The 18,944-nt window shown below is 48.4% G+C and overlaps 1 protein-coding gene across 4 annotated transcripts in view; it reads left to right on the top strand.

Annotated features, from left to right (window-relative positions):
- GTF2IRD1 (GTF2I repeat domain containing 1) overlaps positions 1-18,944 on the top strand; it is a 71,894-nt gene that overhangs the window by 32,079 nt on the left and 20,871 nt on the right. For 3 of the 4 annotated variants that reach the window (XM_058037521.1, XM_058037522.1, XM_058037520.1), the window contains exons 7-20: positions 791-880; positions 1,705-1,788; positions 3,175-3,358; positions 4,582-4,607; positions 7,129-7,249; positions 9,904-9,941; positions 11,537-11,617; positions 13,296-13,385; positions 13,950-14,009; positions 14,559-14,624; positions 15,248-15,431; positions 16,509-16,567; positions 17,491-17,556; positions 18,491-18,574. In XM_058037521.1, coding sequence (XP_057893504.1) covers positions 791-880; positions 1,705-1,788; positions 3,175-3,358; positions 4,582-4,607; positions 7,129-7,249; positions 9,904-9,941; positions 11,537-11,617; positions 13,296-13,385; positions 13,950-14,009; positions 14,559-14,624; positions 15,248-15,431; positions 16,509-16,567; positions 17,491-17,556; positions 18,491-18,574 — 1,233 coding nt within the window. The remainder of the gene's footprint in view (positions 1-790; positions 881-1,704; positions 1,789-3,174; positions 3,359-4,581; positions 4,608-7,128; positions 7,250-9,903; positions 9,942-11,536; positions 11,618-13,295; positions 13,386-13,949; positions 14,010-14,558; positions 14,625-15,247; positions 15,432-16,508; positions 16,568-17,490; positions 17,557-18,490; positions 18,575-18,944) is intronic. The other variant, XM_058037523.1, reaches the window with a different exon arrangement.

The following is an 18,944-nucleotide window of genomic DNA, read 5'->3' as shown; positions in this document are numbered from 1 at the left end:
CCTCTCTTTTATAACATTCTTCTTATTGGCTACAGCTGCGGCCTGTTAACATCAGGCCTGCTCCTAAACCTTAGTAATTGGCTCAGCTGCAATTCTTTAGGGAGTAAGATTACATTCTATGTTCTATCCCCCTACACCAAGTGGCAGGGCACACCTCTGTTTTTGCCCCAAGTGACAGGCACACCTGTTTTTGCCCCAAGTGTCAGGGCACATCTCTGTTTTTACCCCAAGTGACAGGCACACCTCTGGTTTTGCCCCAAGTGGCAGGGCACACCTCTGTATTTGGGGCAAAACCAGAGGTATGCCTGTTTCTGGCAGAACCAGCAGAACCCAGAGGGGGTCCCACCTACATAGGAGATTTCTTTGTCTGAAGCTGGTAATGGCTTTTTTTTTTGCCCCAAGTGGCAGGCACACCTCTGTTTTGCCCCAAAATGACAGGACCCACACCACCAGGCCAGAAAGGCACCAGGCCAGAAAGGCATTCCCCCAAAAGGGAATGGCAATGGCAAGGGTTGGTCTGGCCAGCACCACAGCAAGTGGGCACAGGCCAGGGTGCGTGGAGGAGAGACAGAAGGGGTGGTAGGGGACAGCACTCAGGGTGTTTTTGTGGTGTCTGGAGCACTGGTCAGGCTCTCATCAGCCCTTTCTCGTCTCAGGTGTCACAGGCCCAGGGTGCAAGGAGGAGGGACAGAAGGGGTGGCAGGGGACAGCACCCAGGGTGTTGTTGTGGTGTCTGGAGCATGGATCAGGCTCTCATCAGCCTTTTCTCCTTGTCTCCCCTCTTGTCCAGGACAGAAATCATCAGTCTCCGGGGGTCCCCTGATCCAGAATGTGCACTCATCCAAGCGCATCCTCTTCTCCATCGTCCATGACAAGACAGGTCTGTGTCCTGCTCCAGCACTAAGGCAGCTTTCCTGAATTCAAGGTTTCCCCTCACCACATCTCTCTCCAGCAGTCTCCCAGCCCTCTACATGCTCTGCAGTGACCTGGCAGTGCTTGAGGGGATTAATCACATTGGAACCATCTCTGCTCCAGTCCATCCCTGCCATTCCAAGATGCTGTTAGTGGTCCTTGAGCACTGCTGGCTGGCTAGGAATTCCCATCTCTGCTTTCTGCACAGGGAACCAAGGCATGGCTTTGGGAGAGGCTGTTTTGCCCCAGCTGCAAACAGTACATTCCTGCTGAAAACTTGGCATTGTTTCCAAATGACTGAAAGCCACTCGTCCCAGTGGGATTCTGCAGCAGTGCCTGGGGGGATCAGCAGTGGGGAGGAGACTGCCATTTCCTTACCTCCACTGCACCCAAGGGAAATGCAGCCTAAAAACCCCTGCCTGCCTTGAAGAGGAGAAAAAAATATGGGTGGGAAGGTTGGGAAAGAGAAGACAGAAAAGATCCACTTGTGAAAGGGCTGTACCTTGCAAGGGTTCATTCCAGGTGAAGTTGGCGCTGTCCATGAGGGTCTTTCATTCTAGGGGTCATTTTATGGGGTCATTTCTTAGGAATCTGCATGTGCCAAGGAGAGTGCTTAGGTCAGGGGTTGGAGAAACCAAGACCTTATCTGCCTGCCTGGCAAAATTTTCTCAGGAGCAGGGAAATAATTTTTGAAGTCTTGTTCCTGCTTCGCAGCACTTTGCAGGAGAAAAGTGCATCTGCTGTGTATGAACCATATGGAAGTTTCTTATTTCTTGTATTTTGTTTTGATAGATAAGTGGGACAGTTTTATAAAAGAAACTGAAGACATCAACACCCTTAGGGAGTGCGTGCAAATTCTTTTTAACAGCAGATATGGTGAGTAGGAGTTAATATCCCATTATGCATCTGCAGTGCTTGTGGATTGCATATCATTATATAGCAATCATTTTTGTTCCCTAACACAGCAGCAGAAGCCATATGCTAGAGCTCCCTGCTCTTCCTAACACATTTAGCTCAGCAGCTCCCAGTCTCCTGAAGGTTATGTCAATATTTCTGTTTGGAGCCCCACACCACAGTCAAGGAATTTATAACTGGGCTGTAAAACAGCCCTGTCTGGGAACGTGGCATGCTGGATCATAGCACTTGGGCACCAGGAGGGGTGGCATGTGGCCCTTTCACATACATGTGGCAGGTAAAAAGAAGGTAGTTGTTGTTGCAGCTGCTTTTTTCTCCATTTGCATGGCTTGCCTATGTTTTTGGTGCTCCCTTTGCCATGGGCAGTGCTTTTGGTGCAGCTGCTGGGCATTTGGGCAGGTAGAAGCTTGGGAATTACTTGAGACTGGTAGGTGCTTCAGCTGTGCCATCCCTATCAGGCTGTGTAATTTGTGAGTTACAGATGGGCTGGAGATGAGTGCTGTGTCACCTGTGAGTTGTGTATGGGCTTGAGACAAGCCTTTAACATGTGATTTATAGATGTGGTGCCAGAGTGTGTCCAAAAGGTAACAGAGCTTAGGAAAGTCTGGAGCAGAGCCTGATGAGGAGCAGCTGAGGGAGCTGTGGGGGCTCAGCCTGCAGAAAAGGAGGCTCAGGGGGGATCTTCCCACTCCCTACAATTAGCTGAAGGAGGCTGTAACCAGGTGGGACTCAGTTTCTTCTCCCAGGTGACAAGTGATAGAATTAAAGGGAATTGCTTCAGGCTGCTCCAGGAAAGGTTTAGATTGGACACTGGGGAAAATCTCTTCACTGAAAGGGTGGTCATGCACTGGCAAAGGCTGCCCAGGGTAGTGATGGAGTCACCATCCCTTGAAATGTTCCAAAAAGCTTATGGACCTGGCACTTGGGGACATGGTTTGGTGAACATGCGGCTGCTGGGTTAAAAGCTGGAATCAATCTTAGAAGGTTTTTCCAACATTAACAATTTTATGATTCCACATGCTGTGCAGCTTGTGAATCATGGAGCTCACAAACCTGCTGGGGTGGGTCACAAGGAGTTTGGGAATTATATTTGGGCCAGCTCACTCCTGGCTTGTGCATCACTGGGCATGTCTGGGAATTTTGGAAGACACTTAGCTGTGTTTACTGCTGCTTTCCTTTTTGTCCCATTTCCATGGAAGAGCTGCTCCTGGGGCTCACTTTCTGGGACAAGCACAGAAGAAGGCAGAAAACATTTGCTCTACTTGAGTTCAAGCCCTCACACCTTTGTTTTAGCACTGTAAAAGACAAAGCACTTGTGTAAATGAAAGCCATGTGTTCATCTTGCAGCTGAAGCCTTGGGGTTGGACCACATGGTCCCTGTGCCATACAGGAAGATTGCCTGTGACCCCGAGGCAGTGGAGATCATTGGCATCCCAGACAAAATCCCTTTCAAAAGACCTTGCACCTATGGGGTCCCCAAGCTCAAAAGGATCCTGGAGGAGAGGCACAACATCCATTTTGTCATCAAAAGGTGGGTGGCAAGGACAGCAGAAGGAAGCATGTGGCTCAAGGGTGTCAGGGGTTTGAGCTGTGCTCCCTCCGTGCTCACAGCGTTTGTTTTGGCACCAAAAACTCATTTCACCCTCTTTCATAAGACAGCTCTTTCCCCCTGCAAACCTCTGGTTTTCATCTCTCTCCCTTTCTGCAAGGATGTGGCAGAGCTGGCTGTACCATGATGACCCCCACGCTCTGCCACCCTGTTTTAAGTGATCACGGGCACCAAACTTTGCCAATGCCACCCACCCCAAAGATTTGAAGGTGGTTATAGCACCTTCAGTGCCATTTGGTGGAAGGGAGCAATGCCCCTGGGTGGAGGGAAGAACAGTCATACTCTCACAGGGATTCCCTTCCACCTTGTTTTTCACTGATCACTTGTGCACATCCTCTGTATCTGGTGATGAGAATCTATCACCTGCAGGCCAGGCACTGTGTCCAGGTGTCTGCCTTTCCACTGGGTAGGAGGAGTGGATATATTCCTAGTTATCACTGTGCTGTGCAACCTCTCTTTGCTTCTCTGTCAGGAAAACCTGCTCTATAATACATTGATTTATCCAGTCCCTGCCTGTGCAGCACTTGTGTTGTTCTATGCCTAGAGGTGTGAAACTACAACCCAGAAAAACCCTGGACAAGGCTCCCAAGGGGGCTAAAATCACCAGCACTGCTGGAATTCAGGCATCCTGAAAGGGATTAGCTTTCCTGATGTCAGTTGGTAGAGAAGCCACTTTGTCCTGCTTTGTCCAGGCTGGATCAAGCTGTGGGATGTGGCCTGGACATAGTTTGCTCCTATGAGCAAAGTTTGGGTAGCACCAAAATAAAATATTCAGGAGACAGGTGACATCCTGGTCAATAATCTGTACTGGAAATTGAAGATCCAGTAACATCTACTTTAGTCCCACTGTTTCTTTTTGTAAAACCAACCTGATTTAATTGCAGCTTCATTTAATAAGTTAAATTAAGACAATGACTTATAAGCAGATTTAGAGGTGCTTTAGTTAAAAAGCATATGCCATAAGGTTGCTTGGCTGCACAACACACTAAAAGGCCTTTTTTTAGCTGAAAAATTCATTCAGTATTTTTAGAGAATGAAAAAAATTACTAGTTTGACTTGGTTTAATGCTATTCATTAATTAAACCTCCAACTCAGTCATTAGCAGCATCTATTTCTAATTCTTTTTTTTTTTCCTTCTCTCCTAGGATGTTTGACGAAAGAATTTTTACAGGTATGTTCTCCAAATCCTTTGATTTATTGCCCACAAAATTAAAAGGTTATCCAGAGAAGCAGAGTTGAAATAATGTCACTGTAAGCAGAGGAAGTGCAGGACACATGCAGTTAGGAGAAGGAGAAGCCTTGTCTGTGCCCTACACCAGGACATGCTGAGATTGCCTTTGCCTGGGATCAGTGCAAGCTCTGTACTCCCCTAAAAAATTGAGTTGTGAAGGTTTGAGTGAGAATTCCTGGTGTGTGAGGCTGGGCTGGCTCCTGAATCAGGCTGAGCCACAGCAGAGGCAATATCTGTAATTTCAAGAGGAAGAAAATTATTGCTGTGTTCCTCACTGGTAAATTATTCTTTCTTTGACTTTCTTTGCTCTGTGTTTTTACTTGTTTTTTCTCTGAGCTGGAGAAGCCAGACAAATTCTTTACTGTGAGGGTGGTGAGGCTCTGGCACAGGTTTCCCAGAAAAGCTGCAGCTGCCCCATCCCTGGAAGTGTCCAAGGCCAGGTTGGATGGGGCTTGGAGCAATCTGAGATTGTGGAAGGTGTCCCTGCCCATGGCAGGGGATGGAAGAAGATGGTTTAAGGTCTCTTTCGACCCAAACCAATCTGTGATTCCATGATAAATGCTTCTTGGCAGATACAAGGAGACAGGTACCCATGCTGTCAGACTCAGCCCACTCTGCAGCAGTGTCCTCACACACACCTGGAATATGGCACTGCCTCCTGATTTATCACACCTGAGTCCTGGATTGCCTGGGCTTGGCTCATGAGTACAGACATGTTTTGGGGTGGTGTTTTGTTTTTTCCCCCCCGAGCTGCCAACTGCACATGCTGGTAGCTCTCCAGACACCTTTTTCCCAGATATCTCTGCCAGCCAGGTTATCACTCTTGCCCCACTCAGCCCCAGCCCTGAGAGTCCTTCCTGAGCCTGGTGAGGTTGGGGCCACCCAAACCAGGCTGGAGCCACCAGCAGAACCTGGAGGAGGTCCCACCTGCATTGGGGATTTCTTTGTCTAAAGCTGGAAATGGCTTTTTTCCCCCAAAAAAAGGATTTCTTTAAGCTCTAGCCCATCCCCAAGGGATGGAGCACTGAGCTGTGTTTTGGGATGCTTGGATTTTCCCTGCATAATGCCTGCATGGTACCCAGGGGAGGCATCATGTATGTGTGCAGCTCCAGACCTGTGCTCTGGGCTTGTGGGTTACATGGTAGGCAGGTGCAAGTGGATATTTGGAGATGAGGAAGCAAACCCTGCAGGCAGAACTGAGGTGGGTGACAGCCCCACTCTCCTGACAGTTCCCTGCAGGGCTACCAGAAGCAAAACCCATTAAACCTGGCACTCTGTGGTTTGTGTCAGCACATCAGCTTGTGCAAAAAAACCCTTACTGCTGAGTCAGGAGGTGCCATTTCTGCAAAGACATTATTTTCTGAGTGGAGCTGTATTTTAAGTTGCCATTTGTGAAGTATCCCAAAGCTTCCCCATAAAGTTTTGCTCACCCTTTAATTAAAATACCCACCACTGCTTGGAAACCTATTTTTGTTACTCCCCTGGGTAGCAGCTTCAGGCAGGCTGTGCTGGTGCAAGAACAAGATTTGGTTCATAGAAAGCACAAATTAAAAGGAGCCTTTTGGACTGTCAGTAGATAAATAGTGTTTTTAAGGTTCTGTGTTTCTGCTGATCCTACTGCCAGAGCCCTGCCCTTTCTCACAGGCTGGAACAAAAAGGAAAGTGGTATCAGGTTCCCATAGATGGAATATGTTTTAGAAGGGTGAGGATACTCTAATGGTGCTTTGAGACCAGCAAAGGGCTTTGATAACAGCTGTTTAACAAGACACCTTGTGGTTTCTGCAGCCTCACAATGGAGTCTCACTCTCTCATTCTTCAGCTCTTTGCTCGCTTCCCTGCCTGATTTTATTTCCTACTCTGCCTTCAGATTACTCTTTCCATCTCCAAGGTCATCAATGAGGCTTCATTTCAGCTCCTTTCAGGCTGCTGAGGAGCAGGGAAGGGAGAGAGGAAGGTTTTATGGTGGCAGGATGCTTCTGTCCCTCTCTGTGTCACTGTGACAGAGATTTCTCCTGCTGCTTGGTGGGCTTGGAGCTGTGAGACAGGGCTATCTGTGTCTCTGCTACTCTGTTTTGCCAAGCTGGCATCCAGTGCAGCACATCCCTTCCCTTGGGGCAGGGCTCTCCCCACTTCAGGGCTTGCTTCTAGAGCAGTGGGATATTTCTGGCTTTTCTGACCTTAGTCCTATCAGCCAGTCCTTTCTGGAGATGCTCTTTCCTGGCAGGGCTTCCCAGCACACTCATAGCTATGGAGAGATTTAAACAAATGTCCTGCTAATATTTTAACGTGTAAACCCCATGGAATCAGCATCTTTGCAAGCAGGTGACACTTAAAAACCTGCTCCCCTACCCTGACCTCAGCTCTGGGGCTAGGAGGGGAACAAGCTGCAACACTGGCATCTCCAGTTGCTAATCCTGGTTTTGCTTTTCTCCCAAAACCCACCATGCACACCTGGCAACAGGAAGCAAATTTACCAAAGATCCAACCAAGCTGGAACCCTCCAGCCCTCCCCGGGAGATCTCCCCCGAGCCTCACCGTGGGGCCACGCTGGAACTGGGGGGGACCTCTCAGGCCAACAGCAGGTAAGTGAGACTTCTGTCCCTGTTCCCTGTAAAGTGACATCCCTCAGAGAGTCATTATTGTGCACAGCAGGTCACTGATGTGTTCATCAGCAATGCCCAGTGGTGTAGGGGGATACAGTGTAGGAAATGAAGGTGGTAGACAATGTAATCTTATCCCCCAATGAGTTGCACTGCACCAATTACTAAAGATTAGGAGCAGGCCTGATCTTAACAGGCCACACCTGTAGCCAATAGGAACAGTGGTACAAAAGAGTGGATTGGTGGGATCTGGAGTCAGATAATGACTTCTGCAAGGACCAGGAAGAGTCAGTGCTTAGAGGAGCTGACTGTGAGAAACATTGAGGAGGTGTGATATGGAATCCTTGCACTATAATGGTAATAAAACTCTTGATGTATAAGACAACACAGTGTGTGCAGGAGGGTGCCATGAGTGTGATCAGTAAGCTGGAGCATCTGGGAGGTGTTGTAAATCCATAATGGGAAGGTGAGTGGCTCAACTGGTGCTGCTTTCCTACCTCCCTAAAATCCCACTGCAATTTGGTAGTCATTTGATCAGCACAGGAGGAGGGCAAGCAGCCCCATTTTTTTGCAAGCCAAAAGTTTGGAATTATTAATTTTGAGCAAAGCTGATGAAATGAGGGCCATGCCTGGGATTACCTACTGGAATTCTCTCTGGTGTTAATGCATGACCTAAAGGATTTACCCTCAGCCCACACTGTAACAACATCCTGCTCATTAAGTGTTGCTTGTTTAGAAAGCTCACAAGGAGCCTAACATTTAATGAAGATGGGCTTATACAGTCCAGCAGGGCAGGAGATATTTTATGGGAATACCTCTTTCTGTTACAGCCGTGCCATGAGCTAGACAGGTCCAAAACATGCTGGCAGCGCCTGTGGAGCAATTATCACATAGCATACAGCTTTCCAACCCAGACTGGGAAATCCAGGAGCTCTTTGTCTCTTTATAGCCCAGTTTCCTTCATTCTTAACTCAGTGGAAGCAAGGTGTAATTTAGCCTCTAAAATCACTTTAAGGAAGAGAGGCAGGGCAGCAGTTTATAGCATTATGAACTGCTATAAGACAAGGAACCTTCTCCCAGCCTTGCTTCACACAAGTGGAGTAAAGAATGCTCCTCAGCTTCTCTGGCACAAAGCCTCACTGCCCAGCACTGACAGCTCCACCAGCTGGGCTTCAGACAGAGCTGTGTGATTGCTGAGCTGTGCAGGTCAGGATGGGGAATAAGGTAACTTGTTCCATCCATGACATCTCCTGGGCTCCTTTCCTTTCTTGGCTCTTTGATGACATGAACCTGAGGTTGGGTCTCTTCTGGTTCTCCCCAGTGCTGTTTTAGGCTTGCCCCCTTGGATGTGGCTGCTGCATGCCCCTAAAGCATGTCTGGGACAGCAGAACCTCCATGAGGGAGCCTGGCAATGTGAAATACCAAAACTTTGGAGGGCAGAGACCTCTTGAGCTGCCCACTCTGCAGGGCTGGCATTTGTCTCCAGCTTTCTGGGTATCTTCAGCTTCAAAGGAGGGTTTGTGGGAGGTTGGTTTTATTTTCTTTCTGCAAATGAGGAACCTCTGTGCCTCAGTAGGAGTGTTTCCACAGGAATGGGCCCCCCAGGTCAGAGTCCTGCTCCAGGGAAAGTGCAGTGTCCAGTACTCCAGAAGAGCCAGACACTGTGAGGTGTAATGCACTCCCCAGATAAGCCCTTCCCCCAGATTTCCTTGGTGAAAATGCACAGATTTCCTTGCTTTGACCTGAAGTGGGAGAGTTTAAAACCCTTCCCAAGGCTCCCAGGTGGTATAGATGCCTTCCAGACCAATGACCCCTTTTGCCTTCCCACATTTAGGAAGAACATTTCCAGAGCACTCATGGCTTGTTTTGTGGTTTGTTCTGGTGATGCTCCTGAGTGGGTTTAGGCAAGTGAGAAGTGCTTTTGAACATCCCTCTTGAGCCAACAGGATTTTCCTTCCCCCTGAAGGACCAACATTGTGCAGGAGTGCTTTTTCCAAAGTGGTTCTTTAGGTCCCTTACTGCCAAAGAGCTGTGGTTGTCCTTGTTCAACAGAGAGACAGGAAAGCACATGCATCCTGGGAATGCAAAACAATCTCATTTGGATGCAGAACAAGTTGTGTAAACTCCTGAGCATGTGAAGTTAACTGTAGATGGGAATTTGGGATAGTGCCCAGTTTTTCAGTAAAGAAAAGCTTTGAACAGAATAAATATTTACCAAATCAATTGATTTTTCCTTTCTCCCGATTTTTTACTTCCATGAGTAACCACACTGTAGTAATACTTAAACACTGCTCTCTGTCACAAAGGGATGGAGCCAACCAAGTTTTGGGCTGAAAAACAATCTCTCTGCTGCAGTTCCATCCATGGGTGTCTAGAGGCAAGGCAAGGGTGCAGGACCAGGGTGGGTTTGAGAGCAGGGCTCATTTCCAGAGAAGCTCACAGACCTTGCAGCCCTGGATGCTCTGCCACTGCTGGGGCTGTGGTGGCCCTGGGGACTCCTGTGTAGCTCCTGCTGCCCTCTGTGATGCCAGGCAGCATTTCTCCCTCCTGCCAGGCTCAGTTCACACACCACTGGGTTTTAAGCTCTCTCTTTTCTTACACCATGACCACCTTTCTTGTCTGCCTTTCCCTTTCAGGTCTGAGAAGTGTAATGTTTCTGAAGGCTGTGAACCAGGTGAGGAATAATTCATTTTCTCTTGCTAGACATATTATGGGGGGCACTCTGGAGAAAGATGCCTGCAAAGTAACTTGAATGTTTAGTTTTAGATTGCATCACAGTGCAGTTCTCTAAGGACTTTATCCCCATTTGATTGATGCAGAGAGGAAGACTCTTACCCTCTGACCCTCCAGCTAGGGCCTAAAAATGCATAAATTGAAATAATGAGACTTAAGCATGTGCTTAAATGCAAAGCTAAGGGAGGTCTTCACTCTCTGAGTTCCTTTGAAAGCCACCACTGAGAGGTCAGCAGTGTTGGTATTCTGAGCACCATGAATGAAAAGGAAGTGCTTTTCCACAGATTTAGGGGCTTGCACCCATTGAAACACCACACCAAGTCATGCTGTCTTGCCTCTCCATGCTGCAAGCTGGGAATCAGTGCCTTGCTGTTCATCTATCCCACCCAAAGTGAGGAAATTTACCTTGAGGGAAGAGGAAGCTGGGCTGAACACTCCAGGGGCAGCTGGTCAGCACAGGCTTTCATCTGCTGGGGTTGAAACCACACTGAACTTTACCAGGGTTCAGCTGGTCTCATCTTGGTGTGATGCAGCTTCAGTCAGAACAGGGGCAAGTTTCAGGCATGAATTTGGGAGCATTAAAATTGGGAGGAGCCACCCACTGGAGACAGCTCCTCTGGGCCCATTGGTGGCCCAGTTCATTTTAAGTGAATAAAGCCAGGAAATGAGCATTTCACAAGGTCCAGCTGCCAGTTTGTGGGCACCAGCAGCTCCTCCAGCCAGGCCCACAGGTGTCTCTTTGGGTACCTTCATGCTGTGGGCTTGATGCTGCTGGGCCCCTTGACTGAAGCCTTGTTGTTGTGGCACGCTCAGCTGGTACTGAAGTGACAGCTGGCCGCGCTTTCCCTGCCCTGGTGCTGTGTTGGGCAGATTGCTGGATCCTGTTGGTGACTGCCTTCCTGTCAGAACCCAGGACATTGCTTTGACTGCCCTGGAGGACTCGAGACCCTGGCTGAGGGCTCAGAGACCCTGGCATGGAGTCACAAACACCTGAGCCTTTGATTTTAACCCATGGAAACAATTACCAGCTTTGTATGAAGATGTACAAGCTACAAGAGTTTGTATAGAATGACAGTGAATTTATCACTGGTGAAAATGTAGAAAATTAATTTTGAGGTTTTTAGAATGGGGGTTCAAGAGGCAAGGTGGAAGAGTCTGGGCATGTCATGTCCTTCTTCTTCTTAGCCTCCATCTTCTGCTGTGATGGTGGCACTTTTGGATTGATTTAGAGTAGAGACAGACTGTCTAACATAGCTGATAGGTATTGGAAACATGTAAATAAAGTACATGTAATTTTTAGTATAAAAAGATAACACCACCCCAAGGGTGTCAGTGCGCCACAGACTGACCTGCCAGACAGATCTCAGCAGGTCAGAGGAAGAATGCAATAGATAACAGAAAATAAACAACCTTGAGAACCAGAGCCAAGGAATCCTGGCTTCTTGGGTCTTGGGGCTGGGAAAAAGAGACTTTCTAACACCTCGGGGTCATCTCAACACCGGAGACCCCATCACCTTCCCTTGCCTTTCCCCATAGGTACCTCAGGAGAGCTAGGTGGGATCAGGCAGATCAAAATCGAACCAGACGAGCTGAACATCATCCAGATCACCGTACCAGGTAGCTGCTGGGGGACCTCTGGGTGCAGTGCTGCTGCCCACACAGGGTTCATGTTTCAGCATCATGTTTCAGCATTTTACTTTGAGAAGAGGCATTTGCAGGGTTTCTCCCAGCATGTGAGGTTCCCTCATGTACCTGCAGTGGTCTTCCTTAGCTGACATCATATTGAGGTTTCCTGGGAGCGTTGAAAGGTGTTTTAGGGCTATTTGTTGTTTTTCTCCTATCTTGCCTTTTCCCTGGAGAAAGTGAGCCTGGTTTGCTGCTTTGCTTCATGTGGAGGATCCCAGGTATTGAGTACAGGATGCTATTGGAGAGGTCCTTCATTTAGAAAGCCAGCCTGGTTTTGAAGAGTTCATAAAAACTAATAGTAGGCAGATGTAATAGGTCTGGTAGTAGGCAGGTTTAATATTAAGCACATGCTAAAAATGTGTTGGAATTGCTGACACTGATGGGGAAAATTCCCCAAACTTTTGCCCAGAGAGGTCAGTGACAATGGTTTGTGATGGAGATGACATGCTTGAGGGGCAGCTGACAGAGTCAGTTTTCCATTTACCTATCCTGGGCAGTGCAGCAAATGGTAGGATGATCCTCAGGGTTTAATGAATGGATTGTTAGCAGTTTGCATTTTCAGTGTGCTTTACAACCATTAATTAATAAGCTCCACAGAATGAGGGCAGCAACAGAACTCTGACATGCCTGAGGGTGAGTGATTCTGGGGACAGCAGTGACACCAGGCCCCACCACACCAGTTGTTGCACCTAAATTGTAGCAGTCCCCTCAGTAAGGTGGTAGTTGAGGAGTCTCTCCAGGATTGATGTAGAATAGACTTCTCTATGGTTACTAGAGGGGAAGGAGAAGGAGCAAGTTATAGTGGTAGATCAAATATTTTCTTTTTCAACTTGGCAGCTAATGGAAGAGAAGACAGTTGATACGTGGTAAGCTGGAGGTCCATGGGAGGAGTGGGAAGAATTTCCACTTGCCCAGTGCCAGGGAGATCATACCTCAAGTCCAGAGTCCACCTTTTCTTGCCTTATTTGAAGATCGAGTTCAATCAGAGGGAATACAGCTGAAGGCAAGGAGGAGGAGTAATAGAAAAGAGGTGCTCACCTACAGGGAGAAATTTGGATCATTTATCCTGTGAGGACACAAGCAACCTGATTGAAGTATATAAACTAGTTGAAACTTCATTTAAAGCTGAATTTGGGTGGGTGTTTGAGGACATTGGACAGCCTAGCACTTGGGGAGACCGGTTTAATGTAAGGGAAACCAAAAGAGGGTTAATTTTGTGGAGAAAGGCAGCATTGGTGGAACCCTTTCCTACCCCATGTAGTAGCTAAATCAAGCAGCATTCTCTTTTTAAGTCAAAATTGAGTGTCTAGATGGAATTAAACCAAATAAATAATTTGAACCAGTTTTGGTCTTCACCTTCTGTGGAGGTTAGGAAGAGATTTTTGCTTCTTTCAAGAGGTCAGGTCTGTGTCAGGGATGAGCGCTGGGTGGTTCTGGGAGGAAGAAGGCAGATGCATCCCCAGAGCATCTCCTGGTGATATGTGAGGCTCCTGGGAGTGGGGGGCCCTTTGCTCAGTCCTTGCTGATGGCTGGGGCCCTCTGAAGGCTGTTTTGGGGACAGTGTCTCACTGGTGTCAGAACAAAAGGTGCTCTGGGTTTTTGTCCGCAGACCGATCCCCTGCCTCGGTGGAAATGCATGACCCAGTGCCCACGCACGTGGCCTCAGAGGAGTCAAGATACATCCTGGAAACAGGAGCAGGTACCAGAAGTGAAGCATCTGGGAGACTGCAGGGTAGGAGGGGTGTTCATCCAAGTGTCAAAGATGAGTAAATACCATTTATGATGCAAAGTGCTGGAGCTCAACACCCAGTTCCAGAGTCTTGACCTCAGAGAAGCCAGCTGGGAGCTCTGATAGACTAACTGGTGGGTTTTCTGCATAAACTGGTGGGTTTTCTGGCACTGCTGCTCCTTCCCCTCCTCTCTCCAGCTCCAGCATGCTGCAAACCTTCACCCCTTTACCCAGTGCACCCCTGGAATTTCCCTGTGGGATCTGTGCTGGCCCTGTGGCTGCTCTTGCTCCTGCTGGGTCTCTCTTCTCCCAGGGAGCCCATGCCAAAGGGTGGGCAGCCCTCTTGTATGGAAGCACTGAGTTTATCCTGCCAGGGCAGCTCTTGGCATGCTGGTACCAGCCCAGCCTCTGCTGGGACACTTGCTCAGAGCTCAGTGAGGGGAGGGAGCAGTTGAGGGGCTGCAGGGCACCTGGAGAACTCCTGTTCATGTCTTGTCTGGTTTTGCTGCTGCTAACCCTCTTCTTCCTTGGCAGAGGCAGAGAAGGGCTCCAGTGAGGAGTCTCGACATGAAGAAAAGCAGATGGAAGGATCAGGTGAGTGTTTGGTGAACTCTGAGCATCATTGCAGGATTTTAGAAGGATGGATGCACACAGATGTATTTTAGGTTGGGTTTTGTGAGCTTCCTATGTTACCAGCAAAGCCTTTAGCTCTTCAGCTTTTAGCCTTTAGCTTCCAAAAACTCTGCCACAGAAGGGCACCACTGTGTTCCTGGACTCTGTCCTTTCCTCTTGTGCTTGAATGTACTTTTCCTTATGTATGTGTATATGTGGGGGGTATTTGGGGTTTTTTTTTCCTCCTGACTGCTAGCATGGCTAGCAAGTGCATCCTTGCCCTTCCTTGTTATGAGATCAGTTTGGAGGCTGCTGTCAGAGGACTAGCACTGATCTGAGGACGTGGAGAGTGAATGGCTGTCTCTGCCAGAGGTCAGGCAGGGGCTGCTCACCTGCACAGTGCCTGCCCTGAAAGTAGCCAGCTGCTCAGAGCATTTCTCTGTATTGTTGTTTGTTTTTTTGGTTTTTTTTTGTTTTGTTTGTTTGGGTTTTTTTTGTTTGTTTGTTTTTTTGTTTTTTTTTTTTTTGCAGATGGCATAGGGGACATTTTAAGTCATTTGAGGAAACAAGTTGAAATTTTGTTCAACTCACGATACGGTAAGATAACATTGACACATGTTCATCATGCCAGCTGCTGGCTTTGTCATTGGCCAGTTCCAAACCAGCAGCTAAGTGAAGGTGCAATCTGATTTGTACATCTGCTGTCTGCTGGGCTCACAAATGCATTTGAAACGTCCTTCAGCCTTGTTATTGCAGCTCTTCCCCTTGATTTCCTTAAAGTTGTTTCACTGGCTGCAGCCCAGGAACTGCTGCCTTCATGCTGCAGAGGGAAGGTCCAAAGTGGTTCCCCCATAACTTGTTTGAAGTCTCAGAGAGTGTTTTCCACCCACAATGATCATTGCATGGCTCAGCAAAGCTGGTGGCACCTTGGTGGTGGGGGCTGGCACTCAGCATGCTCTGCTCACCTCTGCTTAGAGTCATTATTTCAGAAAAAAAATACAAGCAGGGTCACACATGTGTTTTTGAGAGCTGGCACACAGTGGCTGCATGGCTCTGTCCCTCATCTCACATCTGCCAGTGTCAGGGACATCCCCACAAGGCACAGAGCAACCACAAACTCCCCAAAAACCTCTTGAACCCCTCCAGCAACATACCATGCTGCTGTTGCTTAGACCTGACATGGAAGTCCAACAAACTAATGAGCTTGGGTCCCCATGCAGCAAAAGCCATAGGAATATCAGAGCCAGTCAAAGTCCCCTACTCCAAGTTCCTGATGTACCCTGAGGACCTGTTTGTTGTGGGCTTGCCAGAAGGCATCCTGCTGCGCCGCCCCAACTGCTTCGGCATCGCAAAGCTGAAGAAGATCCTGCAAGCCAGCAACAACATCCAGTTTGTCATTAAAAGGTAAGGAGGCTGGGGTGGCTGAGCCTTGGGGAGGATGTTTGTGCTCAGAGCTCCTGCTGCTGTGCAATGTCCTGGTCACTATCAATAAATTTGCTTGATTAGAAGCAGACAAGGGTTGTTGCCTTGTTGGAGGCAGCAATGGTGTTGTCATCTGTCCCTTCACGTCTTCTGGGTTTTTAAGCTGCTTTTGCAAAGGTTTGGCCACCCCAGCAGGATGGGTGTAGAGGCCTTTAAACTTCAGGGTGCCCTGATGTGGAGCAAGGACAGGGACTGGGAGCCCTGGAGGGTTTTCCTACAGGAAGTGGCTCCGGATGAGGTCCAGATGTGCATATGTGCACTTAGGATGCTGCAGACACAAGAAAAGATGCTGACCCTGTGCTGGGGAGCCATAAGAACTGTGGGAGGGCTGTGGAAAGCCGCAACCAATGTAATGCAAGAGCATTGCCCTGATAGAACAGATCCAGCAGAGGTGGATTTTAAGATGTCTTGGCTATTTTGGGGGCAGTTTCCCACCCAAAAGTTTTCAGGTGACTGAAACAGAAAATAAATATTGGGAGCATGGAGATTTTGTGGTGTCAGAACAGCAGCTCTCAGGTCAGCCCAATCATATTTTGGGGTTTCCTCCTGTCCTGATCTCAGATCATTCCTTTGTGACTCAGCTTCAGTGCACCTTGTTAACAAGCCCTACTATCACCTCACTATGTAGCTTTAGTATCAGGTACCCAACTGGCAATTTTTGGGGTCAATTTTATGTTGAAAGAAGCACAGCTTCTCCCATCCCTAAGAAATGTTCAGGACCATATCCACTGACAGTCTGTAGCTGCTGACTTAAGCTGCTCAGTCATCACCTGCTTAATCTCATCCCAAGGACTGACACATCAGCTCATTAAAGAGCCTGTCAGCATGAAAACTATGTCCAAAGTTCTCCTGCTGTGTTGCAGGACCTTTTAAACAGCATTAGCCAGACTAAGTGAATGGTTTGTGGCTGTGGGAGAGGTGTCCTGAGGATGCTGGAGCAGCATTTTGTCCCTGCCAGGGAGGTCACTCACATGCCCTCTGCTTCTCCCTGTTTTCCAGACCGGAGCTGCTGGCGGAGGGCGCAAAGGAGTCGGTGTCAGACAGCCCAGCAGCCAAAGGTAGGCTGAGACACCCAGCAGCTGGGCTGCTAAGGTCTGGGTAGGAGAGGACTGAGAGTGGTTTCCTACAGCCTTAAGATCTCAAAAAACCCTAAGGACCACAAATGCATGCAAGCCTTCACCCCAATAGACATTATGAATTCAAAAAGCATGGCTATTAACTGCTTTATACAAACACAGAGTAATGGCAACCAAAATGCACTCAAAACAGGGTTTTTCCACTCTTTCTCGAGCCCCACATTGGGAGCCAGATTTTGTCCTGGTTTAGGGCAAATTTGGTAGAGAATCTCCAAAGAGGCCCCTCCAGTAAGCAAACCCACATGGTGTCTCCCCACAACCGGTTTCGGAAGGATTCCTTGGAGAGAAGTGGAAAGAACCTGTTTATTGAACAGGCACAGCACCCCCAGCACACAGAATGAACAATACCAGATGACACCACTCTGTCACCGCTCTGACAAAGATGACAAATTCAGAAAGTCTCTCTGGGGGTGGTCGCTCTGTTCTCAGTCCCTCCTGTGCTAGGGCAGCTGCTGCAGCCAAAAGGTGCAAACTCTCGGTGTTCCCAGGGCCCAGCCCGGAGCAGGCTCGAGTGGGTCCAAAAAGGAAAGGAGAAACAGTCCAGGAAGAAATTGGGACTGTTAAGCCAAACTAGCTAATGAGCAGAAGCAAGAGAGAGCAAAGCAAAAAGCAAAAGCAGCACCATGCACTGCCCTGTCTGTGTGTACCGCCAGGCTGATAAGAAAACCCAAACAAAACTTTCACTCTTCAGAGCCAGTCCTAAAGGCACAGAACATGATATCCAGCATGAATGGGGATACAAGCATCATAACCTTCCCCACCTTGTTTTTTGGCTGGAAGCCCCCTCCCATGCATCCCCCTTGGCAGTGCTGTGGTTCTAACTCCTCTTGTGTCCCCTGTCTCAGCCGCCGACGAGAGGGACTCGAGCGAGGCGCTGCTGGAGGACGCTGTGAAGAGACAGGGATTCCAAGGTGTGGGGCTGCAGACACGAGGGGGCTGAGGAACAGCCCCTGCCTGTTCTGGGGGTGCATGGGACACACGTGGGAAGGGGGTGCTGCAGGTTTTGGGGCTCGGGGGGTTGGCAGAGGAGCAAGACGAGGTTGAGAAGGAGGGGGGATGAGAGGATGGCCACACTTACTTGACCAGAAAGGACTCCTTCCCTCATTCCTGGAAAATGATGTGAGGTGATACAGAATAAGCTCTAGGTCCTAGCCTTGCCCTCTCCTGGCTACTGCAAAAATTAACCCTGTCCTGACCACAGGGAACTACAACACAAGATGAGCAGCCAGAACAGGCAGTCCCACCGGTCTAAGGAGAGGTTTGAAGCGCTCTGCATGGTGCCCTAATTAACCAGCTTGGCTTATCTCCCTGTCTGACCTTGTGAGATGCATAATTAAGTTTCCAAGCCTAGGGGTTTGCCTTTTCTGGGGCTTTTTCCACCTGTGTGATGTTTGTATAAATGCCACTTGAGTTTAGCTGGCAGCAGCATGGTGGCTCCCCTGGGGGACAGAGTGCTGGGGAGAATCCTGTGGGCTGGACAGGCAAGTGCTGCCCTGCTCAGGCATCTCTTCTTGGGCCCTGGAGGCCTCTGAGGGTTTGCACAAGGATGGAGAGCTTTTTCAAAGCCTTTGGTTTCTCTGAGAGGCTTTGGAGTGTGTTATATTTTAATGCCAGTACTGAATCTTCAATTTCACGTGGCTTTTATTCTTAGCAAACAGGCGAGGGAAAAATAACCAAACATATTTCTGTTTAGATTATTTTTAAGGACTTTGAATGACCCACTCCACAGATTAGCTAATTGCAAGATAAGGGCTTTCCTATAATTAGAAAATGGCATTACTTAAAAGTCATAGAGTGCCTTTTAATATACCAGCAGAAATCTATAATTGTTTCTTTATTTTACAGAAAATTATGATGCCAGGCTTTCCAGAATAGACATTGCTAATACGCTGCGGGAACAAGTCCAGGACCTGTTCAATAAGAAATATGGTGAGAATCCAGGCTTGTTTTATTCCCCCCCTTACTCCCTCCTAATTTTTTGCTCTTTATCTTTCCCCTGTGCCCCTGATTCCTTCCTGCTGGGTACTTTTTCTCATCTCCCCCTTGAGCTGCTGGTACTTAGGAGAGCCAGGAGGGAATGGCAGGTCTGGGATTTGGCCCTGTTTGCTGCAGGAGCTGTGGGAAGTTGGGAAGGGAATAGGAGCAGGCCATGGGGAGCACTGGGGGACAGGAAAATGCTTCTCCTCCTGTGCCTAGAGAAGGAAATGCTATTTTCCCCATTTTGAGGTTTAGGAATGTTATACCCCAGCTTAGTGTTCCTGCTGAAGCATTGCAAACCATGCACTCCTCACTCACTTGT

The sequence above is a fragment of the Melospiza georgiana genome, chromosome 19 (genome assembly GCF_028018845.1).
Source record: "Melospiza georgiana isolate bMelGeo1 chromosome 19, bMelGeo1.pri, whole genome shotgun sequence".
Lineage (NCBI taxonomy): Eukaryota > Metazoa > Chordata > Aves > Passeriformes > Passerellidae > Melospiza > Melospiza georgiana.
Note: the sequence above shows the minus strand (reverse complement) of the source record. Positions and strands in the feature narration are given on the sequence as shown.